The 23,333-nt window shown below is 42.1% G+C and overlaps 1 protein-coding gene across 9 annotated transcripts in view; it reads right to left on the bottom strand.

Moving 5' to 3' along the window:
- Positions 1-16,119: 16,119 nt before the first annotated feature.
- LDB2 (LIM domain binding 2) overlaps positions 16,120-23,333 on the bottom strand; it is a 378,334-nt gene continuing 371,120 nt past the window's right edge. The window contains exons 7-9 of one of the 9 annotated variants that reach the window (XM_030864282.3): positions 23,121-23,266; positions 20,384-20,526; positions 17,345-17,477 (exon numbers count right to left, since the gene is read on the bottom strand). In XM_030864282.3, coding sequence (XP_030720142.1) covers positions 20,422-20,526; positions 23,121-23,266 — 251 coding nt within the window. In that variant the 3' untranslated portion in view covers positions 17,345-17,477; positions 20,384-20,421. The other 8 variants (XM_030864280.2, XM_030864281.3, XM_030864277.3 and 5 more) reach the window with 8 other exon arrangements.

A 23,333-nucleotide genomic window follows, 5' to 3' on the forward strand; every position in this document is an offset into this window, starting at 1 on the left:
ATTTCTAAGTGAATCAGGTATCCATGGAAACAACAGAAGATTAATACTCAAAAGAGACAATCATTCCTCTCTGAACAATACAACAAAAATAAAGATTGTGTTAGGTACAATCTGAATTCTTACAACAAATTATGAAGGCCAGTTTCAGAATAGGGTTGGAAGGGAAGAGGCTACCCTTGTAAACATTTCTTGAGCATTTGAATGTAAAACTCATGGCCAGAGGTAATGCGTTTATCATACAAGGGAGCGTCAACTTTCACGAGCACTGGACTTTGTCACTTCATGAATTTCTCCTAGAATTGGGTCCTGCTGGACTTCAATGGAACTGAGGTGTCATTCATGTTTTTATTGTAGAGGTCACCCAGGGCAAGCCTGTCCTAATGTGACCTCAGCCCCATACCTAGGGAAGCTGAAGGTAGGTTTTAGCCCACTCTCTTGTTTTGTGTTCTTGGTGGCCCCCATCGCCACCTAAGATTATTTACTTATTTTCTTTCTCCCTCAAACTGATTCACTGGATGCAATATTCTGAATGATCTGTAGGGGTCACATGCCACATCCTTGGCTAGAGGAGAGCAGAGCACCTTGATATGCAGTCCTACCAAAATTTCACCCCATTAAGAAGTAAAGGTAATAGACCATTGTTACTAGAAGAAAGGGGGATGCTGCAAGACTAGAAGACAATTCAAGCCGGTTACAGGGTGAGAGAGGGAGCAGATGCAGATGCAGATACAGAAAGATTGCGCTGAGCCATGACACAGGGATGCTTACGGCTCATGGAAATGGTGGGGAGTACACTGGAATTCCTCAGGCTGTAAAACTGGGAGTTTGAGTCTAATTAGGTGATTGCACCTGACATCTAAGACATGGGGAGATGGCTGTAGTTGGAATTCATATTTCTTTGATTACCAGTGGGTTGAACATTTGTCATATGTTTATTAATGATTCATAGTTTCATAAACTTTATGCTATCCCTTGTCTCTTTTTCTCTTAAAGTTTTATCATTTTCCAATTCATAAATGCTTTTATTTTAACAACAATAGTAACCATTTGCCTAGTAGATTTATGATACTTAATTCTCCCAGTTGATTTGCTTTTGATTTTCATGTTATGAAGATGTTTTAAATTTTTACAATAGAAAATCAGATGATTTTCTTCATAAAATTTTCTCTATTGCTTTTATACTTGGAAAGTCAGTCTATAGTGTCAGATCAGACAAATACAGCTACTTTTTTCTTATTTTATGTTTTTGTTTTACACATTTAGCTCCCTGTTCCATTTGGGAATTTAATTTTTTCTCTTGTGAGTGCTGAGTGTATGCAATCATGTCCTGCTTCCATAGTTAGCTAATTGTGCAAATATTATTTATCAAATAATTTTTCTTTGCCTATGGATTTGTGATGTCATTTATGTCATTAATGAAATCCTTAAATATACTAGAGTTTGATTCTTAAGCTATCTATTCTGGTTTAACAATCTGTTGATTGTTGTAATTATAATGTTTTATGAATTATTGATGCTTTATAATGCATTTAAATAGGAAAAACTCTCTCTTCACCAATTGGTCTTATTTAAAAAGGGATTTTAGGGCTTCCCTGGTGGCGCAGTGGTTGAGAGTCCACCTGCCGATGCAGGGGACGCGGGTTCGTGCCCCCGTCCGCGTAGATCCCACATGCTGCGGCTGGGCCCGTGAGCCATGGCCGCTGAGCCTGCGTGTCCGGAGCCTGTGCTCCGCAACGGGAGAGGCCACAACAGTGAGAGGCCCGCGTACCGCAAAAATAAATAAATAAAATAAGAAAAGTTTTTAGCAATTGTGCCTGATTGTATTTCTTTCTGTTTTTTTTTAAATTGGAGTATAATTGCTTTACAGTATGTTAGTTTCTGCTGTACAACAAAGTGAATCAGCTATATGTATACATATACCCCTTCCCTCTTGAGTCTCCCTCCCGTCTCACCCCTCTAGGTCATCACAGAGCACCGAGCTGAGGTCCCTGTGCTTTATAGCAGCTTCCCACTAGCTATCTATTTTACACATGGTAGTGTATATATGTCAATGCTACTCTCTCAATTCGTCCCACCCTCCCCTTCTCCCACAGTGTCCACAGGTCTGTTCTCTACATCCGCATCTCTTTTCCTGCCCTTCAAATAGGTTCATCGGTACCATTTTTATAGATTCTATATATATGCATTAATATATGATATTTGTTTTTCCCTTTTTTTTGAATTTTATTTAAATTTTTTATACAGCAGGTTCTTTTTAGTTATCTATTTTATACATATTGGTGTATACATGTCAATCCCAATCTCACAATTCATCACACACACACACACCCTGCTTTCCCCCCTTGGTGTCCGTATGTTTGTTCTCTACATCTGTGCCTCTATTTCTGCACTGCAAACCGGTTCATCTGTACCGTTTTTCTAGGTTCCACATATATGCGTTAGTATACGATATTTGTTTTTCTCTTTCTGACTTACTTCACTCTGTATGTATTTCTTAAAGAAATTGAGAATGATGTTTATCACAAAAAAATTATTTTGGGACTTTGATTGAATATTTATGTTAATTTGAGATGAACTTACATCTTTGTATAAACATAATCTTAATAGTATTTTGTGTTTAATGAGTATTTTTGATGTTTCAAAAGTGCTGCATATATATTATCGCATTTGATTCTCAAAATAATCTTATAGGATAGGTACTATTATGGGACTCATTTGACAAATAAACCCTAGAGAAATTAGATGTCTTTCCCAAAATCACATAGCTGATTAGAAGCAGGGTCAGGACTTAAACCCAGGTATGTCTCTAGTCTTTGTGTATAAGAGATTCCTCCATTGCTCCGTGTTCTTTTTCTATACCTTAGGAGAGTTTTATTATTTTCTCATATAGATTTTGTACTAAAATTAAGATTACTCCTAGGTATTTTATATGTATTTTTACTTTTGTTCATTCTATTTATTTTTTTGACATATATGAAAGGTATTAATTTTTATATTTATAGTGTACCTGGCCAACTTAGTGATCTGTTGAAGATGCTCTCAGTTGATTGCTCTGGATTTTCACCAGCAAAAAAAATGACAATATTGTTAATATGGCAATTCTCTCCAAGTTTATCTACAGACTCAACACAATCCCCATCAAAATACCAGCTTCTTTCTTTGCAGAAACTGACATGTGAAAATGCAAAGGACCTAGAATAGTCAAAACAGTTGTATAAAAGAACAACAAAGTTGGAGGGTTCATATTTACTGATTTCAAAACTTACTACAAAACTACAAAACAGTGTGAAGGGTGCTGGCAGAAAGATAAATATACAGATCAGTGGAATAGAATTGAGTTCAGAAAATAAAACAAAACAAAAACAAATACCTCTCACATTTATGGCCAATAGATTTTAAACAAGGATGCCAAGATAATTTAATGAGGAGAAGAACAGTGTCTTTACCAAATGGTTCTGGGACAACTGGATATCCACATGTAAAAGAATGAATTTGGACCCCTACCTCACGCCATATACAGAAGTTAACTCAAAATGGATCAAAGACCTAAATGTAAGTGCTAGAACTACAACTCTTAGGAAAAAACATAGGGATAAATCTTTGTGACCTTGGACTAGATAATAATTTCTACCTATGATCATAAGCACAAGAATAGCTCAATATCATTAGCCATCAGAGAAATGCAAATTGAAACCATAATGAGATAACACTTTATACTGGCAAGGATGGCTATAATCAAAAAGATAGATTATAACAAGTGTTGGTGAGGATGTGGAGAAGTTGGAACTGTCATACACTGCTAGTGGGAATGTAAAATTGTGTGGTCACTTTGGAAAACAGTTTGGAAGTTCCTTAAAGATTAAACAGAGTTACCATATGACCCATTAATTCCATTCATAAGTATATACCCAAGAGAAATTAAAATGTATATCCACACAAAAAACTTGCAAATATATGGTTAAAGCAGCATTATTTACAATAGCCAAACATGGAAACAACCCAAATGTTCATTAATTAATGCATGATTTAGTAATATGTATATCCACAAAATGGAATATTAGTTGACTACAAAAAGGAATGAAATATTGATACAGTGCTATGATGTGAATGAACCTTGAAAGCACACTATGTGAAAGAAGCCAGTCACAAAAGACCACATATTATACATGACTCCATTTATAGGAAATGTCCACAATAGGCAAATTTATAGAGACAGAAAGTGGATTAGTGATGACCTACAGCTGGTAGTGGGGTGGTTGGGAGAAATGGGGAGTGATCGCTAATGGATATGGGGTTTTTGGAGAGTGTGATGAAAATGTTCTAAAATTGATTATGATTGCACAGTTCTGTGAATGTACTAAAACCCTGAATTGTATGCTATGTGAATTATATCTCAGCAAACCTGTTGTTAAAGAAAATGGTAATTCTGTATTTTCCCTAATAGGTACACCTATTATTTTCTATTTCATTATGAACGGGCATATACATAGCATGTATCACTCATGGAAACATATGCTTTCATGAATACTGGATCTGGTCACTTAATAAATAGCTCCTGGGCTGGGAATTTCCTGGTGGCCTAGTGTTTAGGATTCCAGCCTTTCACTGCCATGGCCTGGGTTCAGTCCCTGGTCAGGGAAGTGAGCTCCCACAAGCGGTGGCCCAAAAAATAATATAAATGAATAAATAAATAAACAAATACGTAAATAAATAGCTTCTGGGATTGGATCCTGTTGAATTTCAATGGAACTGAAGTGTCATATTGTTTGATTAGCTAAAACTTTAAGAATGGCTAAATTTATTGTATTCTTATTATGTGCCTGATACCTTTCCAAGTATTTTGTTTCACTTGTATTGATTCATTTAATTTCCAATTATCCTCATTTTAACATAGACGCAAATTTTAAAATGCTGAATGAAAATGACAGGAAGAATAATGGTGAGAATGTAAATCCTTATAAAAATTTTAGGGACCCTCAAACTCTGTAACTAGAGAGACATTCTTAATTTAGAATTGTATCATTATTAAGCAACAAAGAGTGAAAATTAAAAAGTTAAGCTTCAACTCAATGAATCCCCAAAGCACAGTTAAATAAAGATAAGAAAAACAAAATAGAAAATACTTAAAATAACAACAGAAATTAAGTAATTTTTGTATCAATTTGAAATGGACTCACATCTCTGAAGAAAAATCATAATAGTGTCTTCAAGAACACTGTGGGGTCATATGGTTACACCAAACTATATAAACTATTACAGAACCCGGAAAGGAAAGGACACTTTCAAGTTCATTCTACACAGATAGTACAATTCTGATAGCATAATAGTCCAGAATAGAACAAAGGAGGAAAGCAATGGCCCAGTTCTGCTCAGAAAACAGATGTATTCAGCATAAATGAAATAATAACAAACATAATGTAACAGCATATTAAGAGAATAACTTACCATGACCAAGTAGAGTCTAACCTAGCAAAGTTAGGAAATAAATCAATAAAATATATCTCATTAATAGCACAAAAAAAAGTACACTTGATGATATACTGAGTTGACGAAATGGCATTTGTTAAAATTTAACTTCCATCAGTGATTAAATAAAAAATATTAGAAAATCTTAAAAGTTTGTTTTCTTTACATATTATAGAATTGATAGCATCATACTGAATGAAGAAACACACTAGAATTAATTTCACTGAAACCAGGAGTAATACAAAAATGCCTGTTACCACCATCACTATTTAACATAGTTTAAATTTTATCTAGTGCATTAAGCAAAGAAATGAAAACAAAGATATCTATTGGAAAGGAGGAGTAACATTATTAACATTTACAGAAAAATTGATTATATCCTTTAAAAAGCACAAGAGAATGGAATGAGAAACTATTAGAATTAATGGGAAAATTCAGTAAAGTTGTCAAATTGAGACATCAGTGTACAGAAATCACAGCAATAACCAGAGAATGGAAAGGAAAAAAAATTCCATTTGTTTTATGAGCAATGGTTTCAATATCCTTATTTCAAAATAGCACATACATATTATCTATATTTTTCTTTGACCCAACACTTATTTAGGAGAACTTTAAAAAATTTTAAGTGGTGAGAATATTTGTCTGTTAAACACTTTCGTATTATATTATGATCAAAGCAGGCAACCTGTACAAATTACTGCACTAGTGAATGGGGTTTTTTTTGGACCTATTATTGAGAATGTTTTTGTATATATTACATTAAAATGTGGCATACTCGTTAATTAATCTGTCTAAAGATAAATATATACCTATTATTTCAATCTAATTACATTAATTCTCTATGTTCCCATTCCCATTTTTTTCTCGTTTAATCTGTGAAAAGCTAACGTAATATGTTGCCATTGTGCTTCAGTCAAATTCTTGAGTTCTAGAAGTCTTTTATTTATTTATTTATTATTATTTTTTGCGGTATGCAGCCCTCTCACTGTTGTGGCCTCTTCCGTTGTGGAGCACAGGCTCCGGACGCGCAGGCTCAGTGGCCATGGCTCATGGGCCCAGCCGCTCCGCGGCACGTGGGATCTTCTGGGACCGGGCCACGAACCCGTGTCTCCTGCATCGGCAGGCGGACTCTCAACCACTGCGCCACCAGGGAAGTCCTCCTAAAGTCTTTTGCTTTGTATTTTGATGCTTTGTTGCTTGGAACATGGTCAATATAAAATTTAATACTTTTTACCACAAATTTTAACTTGTCTAAAATTAACATCTATCTTGATTTCTTTTTGTATATGAATAACTGATAATTTCCCATCCTTTTAATTGTAATCATTCTGAGTCATTTTTATCTTATACATGTTTTCTTACTTACTGAATATTGATTCTGTTTGTGTCTGTCTCTCTTTTGTGTTTTGCACTTTAACAGAGGAGTTTAAATCAGTTAAGCTTATTATCATAGCTCTTACTCTGACCTTATTTCCACTGTATTGTATTTTCTAATTTTTATATGTCCTTGAGTCTTATTTTATGTTTTTACTATAAAAATATTAGCACAAGTAATTTATAATGTCAACTGATTTCTTACTATGTGCCAGGTGTTTTACATATAATATTTCATTTAATTTGCAACACAAACTTTTGAGTAGCAACTATTAACATGTTTGTTTTACAGATGAAGACAACAGGAAATCAGAGGAGCTAAGTCACTTGCCAAGGTCACCTAACCAGTATATGTCAAAGTCAGGGTGTGCACCTAGGTCTGACTCTCCAGAGTTCAGATGCTTCACCACAACTGCATATTCCCTTCCAAATATGTCTATTAAAAAAACAGTGGTTTCTAGTCTTGGTGTTTAGAGAAGAGAGGTTGTTCTTTAGCTCCCAATCCTAACAATATTTTCTTCTAGTGCTTTTGTTTTTTAGTTTAAGTCTCTAATTCATCTGAAAATTTCATATGCAGGCTAAGATAAGGATGTAAGATAATGATTTCGAAATGCATAGCCAATTTTTTTTTAAATATTTTTTGATGTGGACCATTTTTAAAGGCTTTATTGAATTTGCCACACACTGCTTCTGTTTTAGGTTTTGGAGCCTTGGCTGCGAGGCACGTGGCATCCCAGCTCCCCTGACCAGGCATCGAACCCACACCCCCCATCCCGCACTGGAAGGCGGAGTCGCAAACACTGGACTGCCAGGGAAGTCCCCTATAGCCAGTTGTTTACATATTATTTAATCTCATCCTTTCCTCGTAGATGTAAAATAACATAAATGGAGATACTGACGTTGGTGTGTTTCTGAACCCTTCCCCCGGTTTGTCTGCTTCTGCGCCAATGCCACACCATTTTACACTCTGCTTTGATGTCTCTGGGGGTCAAGTTCCCCTCATTATTCTTCATTTTCAAAAATGTCCTGGGCTGTGCCTTCCAGTATTTATTTCTGATGGCAGTTACATCAGTTGTCCTCTGTTTTAGGGCAACAGCTAGAAGCCATTTTAAACTGGGCATCATTTTAAAATCCGAAGTTATCCATGAACCTCTTTCCTAGGAATATAAAACAGTCATTGGTCTGGATCTTTAAAAGTGGAGTCAACTTTGTGCACATATTTGAAAGAAAGGAGGGAATAAATGATGTTTGGTCTCAGCGACTATTGAGATTAAATTTGCTAATGGAGACAATTTGGTCTCTTTTAAAAAATACTTTCCATTCAAAACTACAGCCTGGGGATTCTGTAACCTCATTATCTGAGTTCTGCAGTGAGAGGTAAGCAACACTGACCCTCTTGGGTGTCGGCAGAAAGGTAGACCCAGTGGTTGAGTTATACAAGTGCCCACCCTGGAGGTTTTTCCCCTCACTCCAGACAACAACTTTCATGTTTAAATATTTGTAAGAATCTCACAAGGTGCACTTGGCAAATGCAATCTCCCCAAACTCAGCTGCAGAGGTAACTGAACTGAAGTGCAAATTAGCCACAGACGTTTCTAACTGTTCTCTTCAGCAAAACCACAGGTAAGTCCTTAAGACAGGCTGGATTAACCTCCCTTACACGGGGAGGGAGGTTTTCATTCGGCCAAATGGAATAATCCTTGGCCTGCCTGCTCTATGTTCCTGATGTCATTTGTCTGAATACTTTCTAATTGGCCAACTTCAACAGTGCGTGGTAGCTTTTTCAAGTGAGCCGATAGAACTCTCCTGTAACTGAAGGAGGGATGGTGTGAGAGGCAGGTGTGTCCCTGGCTTGCACAGCTAGGACTCTGGTTCCCGGGGAATTTTTTTGCCTCTCATAGTCTCTGATGCTTGATTGTTCCTCTTAGTAAACATATATTGCACTTATCTTGGTCTTCTTTAGAATAAAATTTCAGGGAGTTCCCTCGTGGCCTGGTGGCTGGGATTCAGGGCTTTCACTGCCATGGCCCGAGTTCAGTCCCTGTTTGGGGATCTGAGGTCCTGCAAGCCACGCAGCAGAGCCAAAAAAGAAAAGAAAAGAAAAGAAGAAGTTCAAATCCATGGGTGTAGCAGAGAAAGCACAGGCGGTGCAGTCAGTCACATCTAGGACTGGATCTCCGCTCTGTTGCTTGTTAGCTGGAGGTCCTTGGGCATCTTCTGTCATGTTCCTTTGCTTCAGTTCTCCTACCTGTAAAATGATGGCATTAATGGGTCCCCACCCAGGGCGGGTGTACTAGAATCAATACGTGCAAAGTGCCTGGAATGAAAAAGACACTCAATAAGTAGTAGCGATTACAATTTTGCGTAAGTCTGTTTTGTTACATGTGCGGGCAGATTTGCCTGGGACTGAGGAATTTCCCAGGAAGAGGGATGTTCAGTGTTAAAACTGGGACAGATTCAGGAAGATGGAGTTTCTCACCCTATCATGGGGTAACAATTTTGGTGAATTCCATAGGCTTCTGCCTTTGAAATGCTTGTGATTTAGAGTGGAGATGGCAAATGAGAGGCATCTGAGCCTCCAGCTCCGCTGTTTTACAATGGCAGGCGTTGCTAACGGTGGTCCACATCTTTCTTCCCGAGTGAGCTGCTCCTCAGAAGCTTTCCCGATGCAAGGTCCCAAGTTGCCGCAATCAAAAAATCGTGTTTGATCCCTCAGATAGTGCCTAGGTTTTACAAAATTCCCTCTTTCTACAAAATGTAAGTTTCCGATTCTGAATTTTCATTTTTGTGACAATCGACTTCAGCTAGGCCTCAGGAGTTAAATCAATTTTACACTCATTCTTGAATTTTTGCAGGTTTCACTTCAAGCATTAACACTTTCATTAGAACATGACAGAAGAATTTGCAACCCCCCAAAGAGTGAACTTAACACTTTTAACAAATTAAGAATGAAAAGAGAGAGTATGACTTAGCTCAAGATACAGCACGTCAGCTCTGAAAGAGATACAAACAAGAACTTCCTCCCAAACAGGTTTGCCTAACTCAGGAATAAACACAGTCAGCCCTCCATAGCCGCGGTTTCCACATCTGCAAATTCAACTAATTGCAGATCAAAAATATTTGAAAAAAAAATTCTAGAAAATTCCAAAAAGCAAAATTTGAATTTGCCCACTGGCAACAACTTAACATAGCATTTACATTGTATTAGGTATTATGAGTAATCTAGACATGATTTAAAGTATACAGGAGGATGTGCGAAGGTTATATGCAATGTCACCTATAAATTGGCACTTGCCATCTACCTCCACAAGGATCAAATTATGAGCCGCTGCAGCCGCTGACCTTCAACACCCCCTGAAAGGAGTTCAGGGTGGAGATCAGGAATGAGGCACTCTGTGCTCTGGGAATAACTGGCAGAACAGGTCTTCAGATAGTTGATATTTTCAGGAGATGATTTTATGAGCCCAATTCTTGCATCTCTTCATACCTAGAAAAGCACTAAAATCCTTCATGGTGACGTCTGCTCCCCATGACGAGCAGTAACCTTCGTGAGACCAGCAGAAACCTTCTACAAAAAGTATGTGCTTGATTGCATGTACGCTCCCTTCACCAAAATCACATATATACTGACCTTCCCCGCTACCTCCTTGGAGCAGTTTCTCAGAGCTATCTGAAATGCTGTCTCCCGGGCTATAGTCCTCATGTTACTCCCAATAAAACTTAACTCACAACTGTCACGTTGTGCATTCTTTTTTCAGTCGACCCCAAATACTATGCTATTTAATATAAGGGATTTGAGCACCTGGATTTTGGTATGGGAGGGTTGGGGGGTGGGAGGGTAAAGGTTGGGAGGGGCAGTTCTAGAGCCAATCGTCTGCAGATAATGAAAGATGACTGTATTTTCTGGAGATTCGTTGTCAGCCATTGGAAAACAAGAAAACTTTTCTTTGTCCAGGATGGTATAAAATTCTGGAATGAATAGAAACTGAAAGTAAAACAGGAATGAGCAAGGCCATAGCAATTGCTTCACCAGTTTCCTTAATTTATTGTTTTAATAACCTTTCAGTGCCTTTTCTAGCTCAATGGCTTTAAGTGCAAAAAAGACACCTTTATATAAACACCAACAGTGCTGCCGCATTAGGTTTTGTTCACAAAACAAACTCCTCAGTATTCCCAGTGATCAGAGACACTATCTTGACAGTAGCGATGGATCAAAGGAGGTGAAGCCAGAGAGCAAATTCAGAGAAGCAACCAGACACTCAGAAGTGCGTACACGTATCAAAGCATCATCCCCTCTGTTGTGAAATCATTCCCACAAACACGCAATCACAGCATTTGTGTCTTCCTAGGGATTTCCTATGGCTCACCACAGAAAGAACAGACCTTGGGGTCATGGGCTGATTCAAACTTGCCCTTGTTGTTTTCGGTTTGTGAGGTTCATACACAAAATGCTTGCATCCCTGGTTGTGGTGAAGATTAAATGAAGTGCAGCCCATGACATGATAGGGCTCCATGAATGTGAGTTCCATACCTGTAAACTCCTGGAGCTTTTATTCCTGGTGTTTGCAGACACTTTGCATACACCCAGCCTCATATGCTTGGGTAGCATTTTATGCACTTGTCTTCTATCCCAACTGTAAGCACCTTGAGGGTAGGACCAGGTACCGGTATCCCTTATAACGCCCAGCATGGTGTTGGGCACAGGGCAAATAGCCAATAACTGAATTGCAATTTAATACACTCTTATCAACCTCTGACCAGCTTATTATTAATGATTATGAAATTCTAATGGATGTAAACAGGGAGTTGACCAGCTATAAATAAATGGTTTAATATATTATGGTATATTCAATTAGTGGATCTTTATATCGAAATTAAAATCATGGTTTTAAAGAATAGTTAACGAAGTGGCTCACTACAATATTATAAGAAAAGGGCGGGATATGTAATGATCTAGTCTGTATATTACCAACATTGTAATGTGTATGAGCCAAGAAGAAAAAACCAGAAGGATTTGTATCAGAATATCAGCAATGGTTACATCAGTGTAGGGGGATTACTTTATTTTTTTCTTGTCCCCATTTGTTCAAATGATCTATAATGAACATGTAGTGCTTAACAATCAGAAAAAAATAGCCTAGCAATTTTTTTATGGAAGATGGAGGGGGTATCCCATTATAAAATGAATTTCCCAAGGGTGCTGCCAAACCTGCTTTAGGGAAATAATTGAACTTGTTGGCCTTGTTCTCACTGTGCCCCACCCCATGTAGTACCACTGTGGGTTGTGTTATTCTATTGCATTAAATGCTCACCTCAAGGTTAAAGAGAAATGGAGAGAGAAAGAATTTCCCAAAGGGATTGGGCCACTTATTTATAAATCCCTTGTCAGATGTCCTCGAGATTTCAGGGCCCTAAAAGGGGGCCCCCCTGTTTTGTTCCGTTACCACGTAAGTGGCAAGGCTTGATCTCTGGTAAACTCTTTGTCACCCCCTGAAATACACAGTGAATGGCAGAAAGGTGGTTGCCAGGACCCCTCTCCCACGCCAGAGAACACCTCCAAACACCCCACCGACGGACTGTGCACCTGACAGTAAGTCTAATAAAGTGGGTCAGAGTCGAGGTGACATGATGCTGTCATTTGTGAGCTCTGTGACCTTGGGCAAACTTTTTAACTGCTCTACGTTCCATTTGCAAAATGGGGGAAAATAACCTTACCTCACCCACAGAGATATTGCAAAGATTCAATGAGATCATGCTTGTCCCATTCCTAACCTAACCGACAGAAGGTAACCACTACTGTAGCTCCTATAAACCAGTGTGGTTTGGTGAAAGGAGTATAGGCTTTGACCCTGACACCCAAGTTCAAAGCCCACCTCACCACTTAGGAGCTGTGTGATAAACAAGGTCAATTAACCTGTCTGAGCATCAGTCTTCCTATCTGTAAAATGGGTCTCTAATGCCAACTTCCAAATGCGGCCTTAAGGAGTAGAGAGTATGGTGTAATGGATAGAGCAGCCGCCAACAGAAGCCAGGCAGGTAGAGTGAGTGAGTAAAATGGTGTGGAGAAGACGAGCTGGAGTGTCTAAGCAGGGTAGCTATGACCTGGTGCCAGCCAACGGTTACCATCCAGGGATTCAGAAGTCTGAGTCTATGGTTGTTAGATCCGATTTGTTGAGAGAAGCAAGAAATTTTAACTTTTATAGAAAATTCATCAGTTTTTAAATGTTGGCAAATGATTAGAAGGTTTTCAGGCACCTTTGTGCAGGCTGCCAGTGGTAGATTGGATTTTCAGTTGTTTACTCATACCCGCCACCATTGTGGTCTACAAGCGGTAAAGTGTATTTCCCCACCCCACTTACGTTGGATTGTCCTTGCGACTTGCTTTGGCCAATGGATGCAGCGTGAGCAGACTCTGCGAAGAGAAGAGCATGCCCTGGGGATCCACGGTCCTAGAAAGGGACCTGAGGGGCAGACCGGAAGTAGAGTTGCCCCAGGTGACCCACAGTCCCATGAGTGAGAAAAATAAAAGGCTTGTGGTCAAAGCCTGCTGAGCTTGGGAGATTACTGCAAAGCAAAACCTAACTTACGTACCCTTGGATTCTCAGTGTGAGACCACCCAGGCAAAGCACCTAGCAAGCGCCTGGCACACAGTGTGTATTTAATAGATGGTTGCCCTTAGGATTATTCTGGGCCTGACAAATCTCATGGGGTTTCTTAATAGAAGTTAGGCTTAAGCCAGTGTTGTGTAAAATGTTTGTTTTGTGCTTACTTGACCTCTGAAAAACTTGAACAAACTCATCTCTGCTACCTCTTACCTTCTTACGTACCTCCAGGGATAAATGTCACTTTACGTTGTGGCGTAGAATTACGGACTGTTTGAAATGTAATGGAAAAATGCATGGTAAGCAGTGGTTCCATGATTCTAGCTTGGGAGTTTTTAACTCTATCTATTCCACCAACATGTATGCTAGAGTTTAGATATTGAAGATTCAGATGGAGATGATTACACTGCTCAGACCTAGAAATGTCTAGTGGGACAGTGAAGGGTGTTTAACAACAAAAACAAAAATCTGTAAGGAAAGGACCAAGAAGGGAGCAAGCAGCAAGCGCTCTTGGACCTCAGAGGGGACAACAGACCCTGACCGGAGTTGGGGAGGCATCTCTGGGGACCTGAGAATCAGACTGGGCCCATAAGAATGAATAGCTTTGGTTATGTAAGAAGGTGGGGGATGGCATTCTAAGAGAGAAAAACATACACAAAGACACGTGTGACCTGAGCACTTCGTGTATCCAGGAAAATGAGAGGAGTCTAGGTAGACGGTGAATCAGGTTCAAGTGGGAAGTGGCTAAAGGTACAAAGTAAGGTAAGCAAGGAACAGGTTGTGAACTGTGTTGGATGCTGTAGATGTTTTCAAACGTGGCCCCCATCAGTTTCTCCCCTCCTTGGAGGCACCTGCTACACCTGCTACTTAGCCATCAAGGAGTGGAGTCTGTGCCTCCAGCCCTCGGATCTGGGCTGCCTTGATGGACAGCACAGAGGAGTGATGGTATTTCAGCTCTAGGCACTGGCGTTTTATGTTTCTCCTCTCCGGGGAGGCTGGCTCTCGGAACCCAACCATCATTCTATGAAAGCCTCATGGAGAGGCTGCACGGGAAGGCACTCCAGTCAACAGTCCTACCCAAGCTCCTATCTAATAGCCAGCAATGTGAGTGCACCATCTTGAGTGTCCAGCCCAGCCTAAGCTCTGATGACTCCAGCCCCATCCAGCATCTGTGCCTCTAAGTGCAGACCACCTGGTACAGACCAGTGAGCTCTCAGAAGGGTAACTGATAATAGTAATTTGTCTCTTTAGTCTCTGAATTTGGGGTTGATTGGCTATGGAGTAATACATAACGGGAACAGATGTCAAATTGTCCTAGGCATCATCTGTAATGATTGCATACTGCTGACTTTAAAGAATTGATAAAAGAAAACCTAAAACGGTCAGGTGGGGTGGGGGACAAACTGGCCGTTCTCTTAGCAGTACACTAGCGGGGAAGCAATAAAGGAGCCATTCTCCTCTATTTCTTTTGGCTCTATTGCTACTGTACTGCACATTTTCCTCCAAATGCTAATGTTCTAGGGAAGCAATGTGATGTTCTAGAAAGAACCCAGGCTTTGTAGTCAAGGGAGATGCAGAATCCAATTCTAACTGTGTCACCCATGAGCTCTGAGATGGGACAAGTCACTTAATGAAGCTGACTGTTCCTGCCCTGCCCAGAAGCCCTTCCTGAGACCAGTCCACCCATGCAAAGATTCTAGGACTGTTGCATTCTAGTTGGCCTCTTTTCTGCAGAACAGCCCTTGGTTGATGGGTGCCGTATTTCTGTAAAGGTTACCACTTCCTACACACCCTGGGGATGGCCCCAGCCGATGACTGACCGGTATAGGTGCACAGAAGTCTGGCGGCTCAGCCCAGGAGGGGATAACTGTGCTCAAAGCCTTCCCCTGCACCAAGCACCAGTCTGACGCTTTCCTAGGCTCTTTCCCTTTCCCTATCCTACCCCCTCCACTCCCTTAAAGATTTCTTTACTGAAGAACTCTCCCTCAATAAATCCGTGCCCGGGATCCTGGTCTCTGGGAATCTCGACCTAAGGCACACACTCTCCCTTAGCTTCTCTTTTTCAAGCCCCCCTTTCCCAGAACTGGCTGAGATGATACATTACTATGGCCTGGCGCTTCGTACACACAGTTAATACTAACAGATTTCCTCTCTCGTCTTCCTCGTGGATACAAAGCAGCAAAATGTGATGAGAGTTCTTTAAACAAAAAGTCCTCACGTGAATTCTCCGTATCTCTGTATTGCAAATCTTTTAGAAAAACAGGCAAACCGAGGAACTGATTTTTAAAAATGGGGAGATTAAGGCTTACTTGGCGGAGTTGGGAGGATTAGCCGAAATAATGTCTGTGGACCTTAAATAGACATGTTTGGTACAGAATAAGCACTCAGTGAGTGGAAGCCGCTGCCCTTGCATTTGGCCAGCCCCAGGAAGCCAGGCCAACCCTTCCTTTCCCATCCTTGTGTCCTCAGCCAGCACAGCGCCTGACGCGTGGAAGGCACCCCTGTGTCTGCCCAAGTAAACTGCAGTGAGCGGGGAAAGAAACCATACCTTAGAAAGATGGTGCAGTTTTCACAATTCCATTCCGTCTGGAGCTTGGGCCGTAAATCCAAGCTCCATACTTCTCATCACCGTGGGCAGATTTCTCTGCCGGGCTCACAAACACCCAGACTCACTTGCTTTGGTCGTTAACAGTTTATTATTGGCACACGTATCAGTAAAGCATACATAAAATACAGCTGTTTTATAACACACGGAGCCACTGTGTCTTTACATGTATAGAGGAACATATTAATATGCAAATGGAAAAATTAGTTCTTTTATAAAGTTTCACATAAATACACTGGAATTGCTCCCAAAGAAAAGTCCCCATGAAAGAACTAGGTTAGGGCTTTACAAAATATTATACAGGAAATATACTATGAAAAGAAACAACAGTCAACTCAGATACAACAACAAAAAAAAACACAAAAGAGTTTCAGATTTATTAAACTGCCCACAAAATTAATGGATTACATGGCTTGAAAATATTTGGATCAACAGAAATTTTACAAACTCATACATTCTCAGGGGGCCAAGTGCCTTTCTTTACATCAAAATCTGCCTTGGTGTCTTTGATTACAAAAAGACGTTTCTTGTTTCAGCACTCGGGCTCGATTGAATCAACTCAGGCTCGAGGACAAATTGACATTAGCTCGGCCATAAATTACCCTGCTGGGCCCTCTTAGCTGTTACCCAATGAAAGAAAAGGTGAAGGGGAAAAAAAAATAAAGGTACATTTAAATTACTTTCCAAAAGTGGATTTTTTTTCTTTTCTTTTTTTACTGAAACAAGAAACTCTCAGATGCAAGTCAAAAAGCAGAAAATATTTTACAATATTAAAAAGTCTATCTGTAGTTGGGTTCGGCATAGAATGAGATCCTGAGCACTGAGGGTTTATTGACAATATGGCCTTGTTGGATGGTTGGGTGGGGCGGGGGGCGGGGCGGGGGGGGGAATGAAATTAACAAACGTGGTTAAAACCGAGCCAGGAGAAGCGCTAGCGTTTGCTCTTACTTTAATTACGATCAGTGCCAGTATCTGTGTTACCTGTGAAGGCCTCCAGGGAGGGGTCATGGAAGTTTACTGGGAATGATCCTCTCAATTAAAAAAAAGAAAGAGAGAAACTCAGATCACTGTGGTTTAGAAATCGGTGTTTGCATGGAAAAGTTTTAATGTCTCCTCCTTCCTCTCCTGTGAGTAAGGATCTGAAATAGTGAGTGTAACCCATGGTGGCTACTGACAGTGGATTCTGGAGCTGGTCAATCTTACTGGGAAGCTTGGGGTGGGGGGTTTTCTGATTTGGTCTCTTGAGTGGCGGGAGGTTTACTGTTCCATGGGCTGCTGTTCCCCAGGGCGGGTGAACTGGTGAAGTCTTCCTCGTCGTCCATGCCGTTGGCCGCATCATACTGCGTGTTTTCTAATCTAGTGATTAGCCTTTCGTCCTCGTCCCCAAACTCACCTCCCATCAGAGTTGGCTCTCCTACCACCATCACATCCTGTGAACAGCAGCTGACATTATTACAGGGAAACCTTGGGAGAGAGAAGCTCAGCTTAAAACACTAGTGGGAGGCGCTGGGGGATCTAGGACAGACACACTCGTGTCCTGTACACCGGGGTCAAGTCTCAATGTCGGGGGGCCAAGACGCATATTGGATTTTTCTACAGGAAATAAACATCGCCTCCTGATGTGTAACAACCACGCGAGTTTATGTCCTTAGTGCGCAGCCTGACACCGGAGAACGAGCAATGCTAGCAATCTGCAGAAATAAAAAAATGGATTTTTCAAAATTAAAAAAATCCACGCTTTTCAACTTGCCGACACTGGGGACTCTTAAGAGGGCTGTGGAACCTTCTGCTGGGTGCTTTGCAAGACCTCCAAAAATCACCACTTTTATTTAGGGCCTCTGGATGGCTTTGGAAACTAGCAGCCAACACGGGGAGGATGCAGTTCTGCAACAGTCATGCAACTCATTCCAAACGGCATTTTCTCTGTCCCAAGGACGGTATACATTTTAATTGAAGACAGATCTCTCTTTTCTCTACTCAGCCAGGCCCTTTTATGCAGCCGATATCCTTGACATTCTGCTACTTAATTATGGTAATTAATTTAGGTAAAGTTTTCGATAAAAACAATGTTCACACTGATTTGACAATTTGCATAGCTAATTAAGTCATTAGCAAAAACCTGCTGATTGCCAACAAGCCCTGAATTTACCATCTGTTATTCCATGGTGCCTGTCACCTATCCCCACACAGGCAACCCCACCACCAATCTGGGCAGTAAAGAGAGCCAGTCTGTCCAGCTGGCGCCGTAAAAGGAAGTTGAAGAGCACTAATTGTAATTACAATGATGAAGCCAGTAGTCATCAGAAATGGAAGCATGCAAGAAGAATCTATCTAATCACTCCTTTAAGTACAAATTGTCCTTCCATGCAAACAAGGAAGCCACCTACTGTAGCCGGGAGCTCTGCGGAGGCCACCGCTGCAGAAGCACGGGGACAGGGGAGAAGGACGCATACACAGGGCACAGCTCTGGCCTCTCTGTCCCAAGGGGACCCTATGGGGTTGATGGGTGACATGGGCATGGGACAGGACACCTGTCAGGTGGGTCCTGCTGGGCGGGCTCTGAGCAATATTCTACTTAAGAGTGCCCGACTGCCGTCAGCCTCCACTGAGGCTGGAAAATCAGGGCTGGCCATATGCTTTTGGGGACGTAGGTATGCATTTTCTGATAGGGAGGCTAATTTGCCTTGACAGCTGGGTAGACATTCTTTTCACTGGGGCAAGAGAGGCTTTCCTGGAGCAGTATATTAGTGGAATACTGCCTGTGGTCAGGAGAGGGTCCAGCGGCCCCGCCAGGGTCCTTCTAGAATTTTGAAGGTGCCAGTTGAACAAATCCCTTAGTGACCACCTGATTTGTTTTGGAATGGAAAACCTTGTTTGTTTGATTGATCGATTCTCCTCGAATTAGAGGGGAGATAATCAATAGGTTTCACACTGTGTTTTCAGACTAATCACTCTTGTGAACTGGTAACAGTGATGTTAAAGAGAAATGCCCCAGATGAAGCAAATGCCTAAACTATGACCTGGGAAGACTCAGCAGTCGAGGTACTGGCAGGATATTCAGTTGTGTGTTTCCAAGAATGTACTTATGATGCCACGAAGAGCCAGACATGACACTGACATGTAAGAGACTCGTGAGGACTCTTAAAGTGAGATACAAAATAGACACAGACTCCGAGTGGCAAGAATGCTGACAGGATTTTAAATGGAATGTGGCCTCCACCTGACCCACTGGGGTGTTGGGGATCAAAAAGTGTTACTTCGTTGTGGGCAATTAGGAGACCGCGCTTTACGATCAGGAACAAAGGCAGGCGGGAAGACCAGGTTAAGATGGGGTGGAGGACGACATGAGGGTTATTTCCACCAAATGACCTGTGTGTAGCACATTTTGCAGGGCTGGGGAAACACATGCATGACGTGTCACGGGGCAGGAGAAGAATGTTAGAAGCGACACGTGGGTCTGCATTAGTACTGTGAGTCCAAGGTCATCGAGAGAGGCTGGGAGAATGGGAGGTTAAACATAATTTGGAAACAGAAGAAGCCAATTTAAGCGTGATATTAGCAGAGACGTTCTCAACACGTCAGATGCCTTCACTGTATCAGAAAATAACAGTCATTCCAGAAAAGTACTATGAAAATAGTGATTTACATCACTTCAAATGGGGCTCATACGGGCTCGTAATATGTTCGGTATATCTTTGTTCCAGGAACGGCTGGAAAAGGTGCCCAGGCATGGGTATCCTAAATTTCAGAGAGATGCCACATTTGCCTTACTGATTATAAAACGTATCCTTAGCCAGATGCATAATCATGCGTGTGCGTGTGTGTGTGTGCACGCATGTGTGCATGCGTGAGTGATTAATAGATGGCAAGTTACAAAAGAGATGCGTGCTAAGGACTTCCTATGCACGTAGATACCTGAGGCCACTTACGTAGTTACGAACACCACTCTACCTGGCTCTTCTAAATCTCTGGGCGAGGACAGGGGTTCTCGGCTCAGCAGGGCTTGCTTTGTTACCCTCACACAAAATGAGTGGAGACGTAACATACATTCTGGGCTCCCTCTGACTAGGGATGTTGCCACCGTTTTCCCCACACGCCCCACATCTTTCAAAGTCCCCCCCCAACATTCAACATTGGTAGTGAGAGATGCACTTCCTTCCCGTCCCTGCTGTCTCGTGTGTCCCACAGGAGGCGATATTGGTCCATCTGAGAGCAACCCATATGGTCTCGACTCCCCAGGAAGCAGACCTCCGCTCCTCGCCAGGGGCCTGGAGGTGCCACCAGCTCTTGCCCGTGTCACATCTTCTCACTAATCCCCCGTGCAAGGACCACCAACCTCTGAGGAGGACTGGAAGTGACTCCTTTCAGGGCCCCTCAATGCTTCTCCTTAAATTGGCCAGAAGGGGTCACTGCTGTTGAATGACACAGGTCTCCATCCCTCCCAGGGTTGAGGCTGCAGTTCGGGATCGCTCCTAGCCCCTGCTCATGGAGTGAGAAGCAGAATCCAAGGATTAAACCCTAACCCTCGCCAGACACACACGTTGCTGCCGTGGCAGCTGTGCGGACCACAGCCGTGGTCGTGGTAGCACACCCGATCTGTACATGCCTTCGGACAAGGCAGCTAAGGCCTGCAGGTTGCATTTCTATTTAAACAGGAAAGGGGTGCTGGTCATTCAGGAGACAGGGTTAAATAATGTGGTCTCTACAAGTCACCCAGTGCTTATACGTTTGACGTCCATTCAGTTGGAGGACATACAGAAATTTACACATTTTCTTAACCCGGATGACTTCCCTGTTTCTCTCAGCCATCTCTAAGTTTTACTTAATGAAAACATCCTTGTTTGCAAGGCGGGGATAGTGCTGAAATTCTACTCGCACTTTCTAACGGCGCCTTGTTCTTGTCCAAAGGGTCTAGACTGATTAAAAACCCTCTTGACACAGGTATCTTCCACCAAAATGCAATTGCAGGTTGGGAGGACAAGAGCATAATGGAATAGAAAAAGTTAGGTGCTCTTTAAAAAAAATGGAAATGATTCCGACTAGGCCAGGTATGTCAAAATACATGGATGTGTATGCTGCTATTCTATACCCATGGCAGACATCACTAATGGATGGCCCACCAGACCCAGTCCAGGCTCAGAATCTTTCTCAATATTGTACCCTGTGAGCTGAAACCAGGAGTCTGAGCTGGCAGGAGAGAGGAAACCTCTTTATCACTTTATTAGACAGTGAGCTCTTCAATGACAGAGCTTGGGTGGGTCTTTTTTTGGATTTTTTTTTTTTTTAAATCTTGCTATTACCAACACCTGGGATAGTGTGGGGCACATAGTAGGAGCTCAGAAAACACTTGTTGAACCAATCTGAATTCTTGCAGCCTTTAAGTAGCTATGTCAAATTTCCAGAAATCTCTGGAATGTACTTTCATTTGTTCGTGGAAACTAACAAACGTTAGTTTCTAAAACTCCAGAATTAGATGAATAAATGGGCTGCTTGTGTGCCCTTTTGGGGTTGATTTATTTACGCCTGGCCATTTTTTTCTATGCATTTTCCCATTTAACCAGGAGTGGGTATAACTTACTGGCACCTTAATAAAAAGACTCTGTTTTTCTCCTTTGATTTTTTTTTTTTTTCCTGACTCTTCTGGGGTGAAAACTCAGTTCAAAAAACAGAGGTAACTCTGGTATTTTTTAAGAACTACAATCCCTAGCAGTCTTAAAATGAACATGGGACCTATCCCACAGGCTGGCCACTTTCTCATGACCTTTTCTTTCTAATGCAACAGGGATGACAACCGTGTCCTCTGCCTGTGGAGGACAGGAGGAGAGGTCAGGTAATTCTCAGGTATTGATGGGGTTGGCTTTAGCCAGAGAACTGACCAATGGAAAATGGGAGAGAGTGGGTGGGGGACAGATTTGAAAGACACAGTTAGAAGTAAGTGGAGAATCCCCTGGAAATGAAGGTCCGCTCTCACGTGGAGAGAGATGGTGCAGGATCAGAAGCAGAGGGTGTGGCCCACAGACCAAGAGAGGGAAAAGAGTGAGAAAGAGGGAAAAGGTAAAATTGCATCGCTTGAGAGAAGTTACAAGAAAGGGCGCATTTTTGAAGACATAGTATCTAGAGGGTACCTATGAAGCACCATGAAAATCCCAGGATTTGAAGGATAGTCAAAAGCCTGGTGAGGGTGATGTGACAAGGGCAGCGGAGAAGGAAACCCCACAAGTCATCGTGGTGGGGAGAAGGGGCAAGAAATGCTTAAAGACACGTGAGAATTTAAAAGTGGTAAGTGGTCTAGTACTGGGATGAGGAAGTCAGAGTCAGGAAGGAATCAGGCAGAAGGGAGCAAATCGAGGAAGAAAACATGGGAGGTGAAGAAAGTTCCCGCCCAGTTTACCCTCTGTGGGGACGCCCTCAGCTGTCAGTTTTGGAGTTCAAAGAAGCCCCCTTCTGAGTGGCCCATTTCCTTTGTCAAGACCCAGAAATGAAAGAAAGGGGTCAAGAGGTCGAGAGAGTTGAGACCAAACCAGGGGCTGAGCCTCCCCCTAAGCTAATGATATGGGAAAGCGAAATCCACTGAGCTGCATTTGTAGTGGCCTTGAGTTAATTACCTGAGTCTTAAAATAAGAGGGGATGCCCATGTCTGGGGGGGTTCGGGGGGCAGTCGAAGGACAATCTGGAGCCTTACTGCCAGGAGCTAGTTTCCAGGGGAGCACAGGGTCCCGGTGATGGAGCTGAGAGTCCCTTATATGCCACCAGCACCCTGCTAAGTGATATTTTAATTAAACCTTAAGTGACATATCTCCTGTCTACGACTCTGAAGGCTTTTTCATTCCGGTCCCACTGCAGCACAGACTCTCCATATTCCTTTCTAAGTCCCAGTGTGTCGTGGAAGGTTTCCAGGACAGAGCTCCTCCCCCTCTCCCACCCCGTGTCCCTGCCTTCCCCTCCCCCGCCCCCCACCCGGCCCAGAAGGTCATTGCAGCTCAAAGAGACTTTGCCGTAGGGCCCCTGGACTCGGGGAGACGACAGGCAAAGGCAGGATTTCAGCCTAAAAGGAAAGCGAGACTTACAGGTACCTGACTGGACAGACTCAGGTTGGCGGCTGGCGCCTTCTTCTTGCTGCCCGTGCTGTTGGCAGTGTTCCCAGCGCCGCTGTTGGAGGTGCTGCTGGTGGAATTTTTTCTTTTTCTCCGTTTCGTTGTCGGTTGCCTTGTGGGCTCTGCTGCAACATGAAACATGGAAGGAGGGTCAGTGCCAGGGTGACCACCAGAATACGGGCCCTCCAGGGA

This window comes from Globicephala melas, chromosome 5 (assembly GCF_963455315.2).
Source record: "Globicephala melas chromosome 5, mGloMel1.2, whole genome shotgun sequence".
NCBI lineage: Eukaryota > Metazoa > Chordata > Mammalia > Artiodactyla > Delphinidae > Globicephala > Globicephala melas.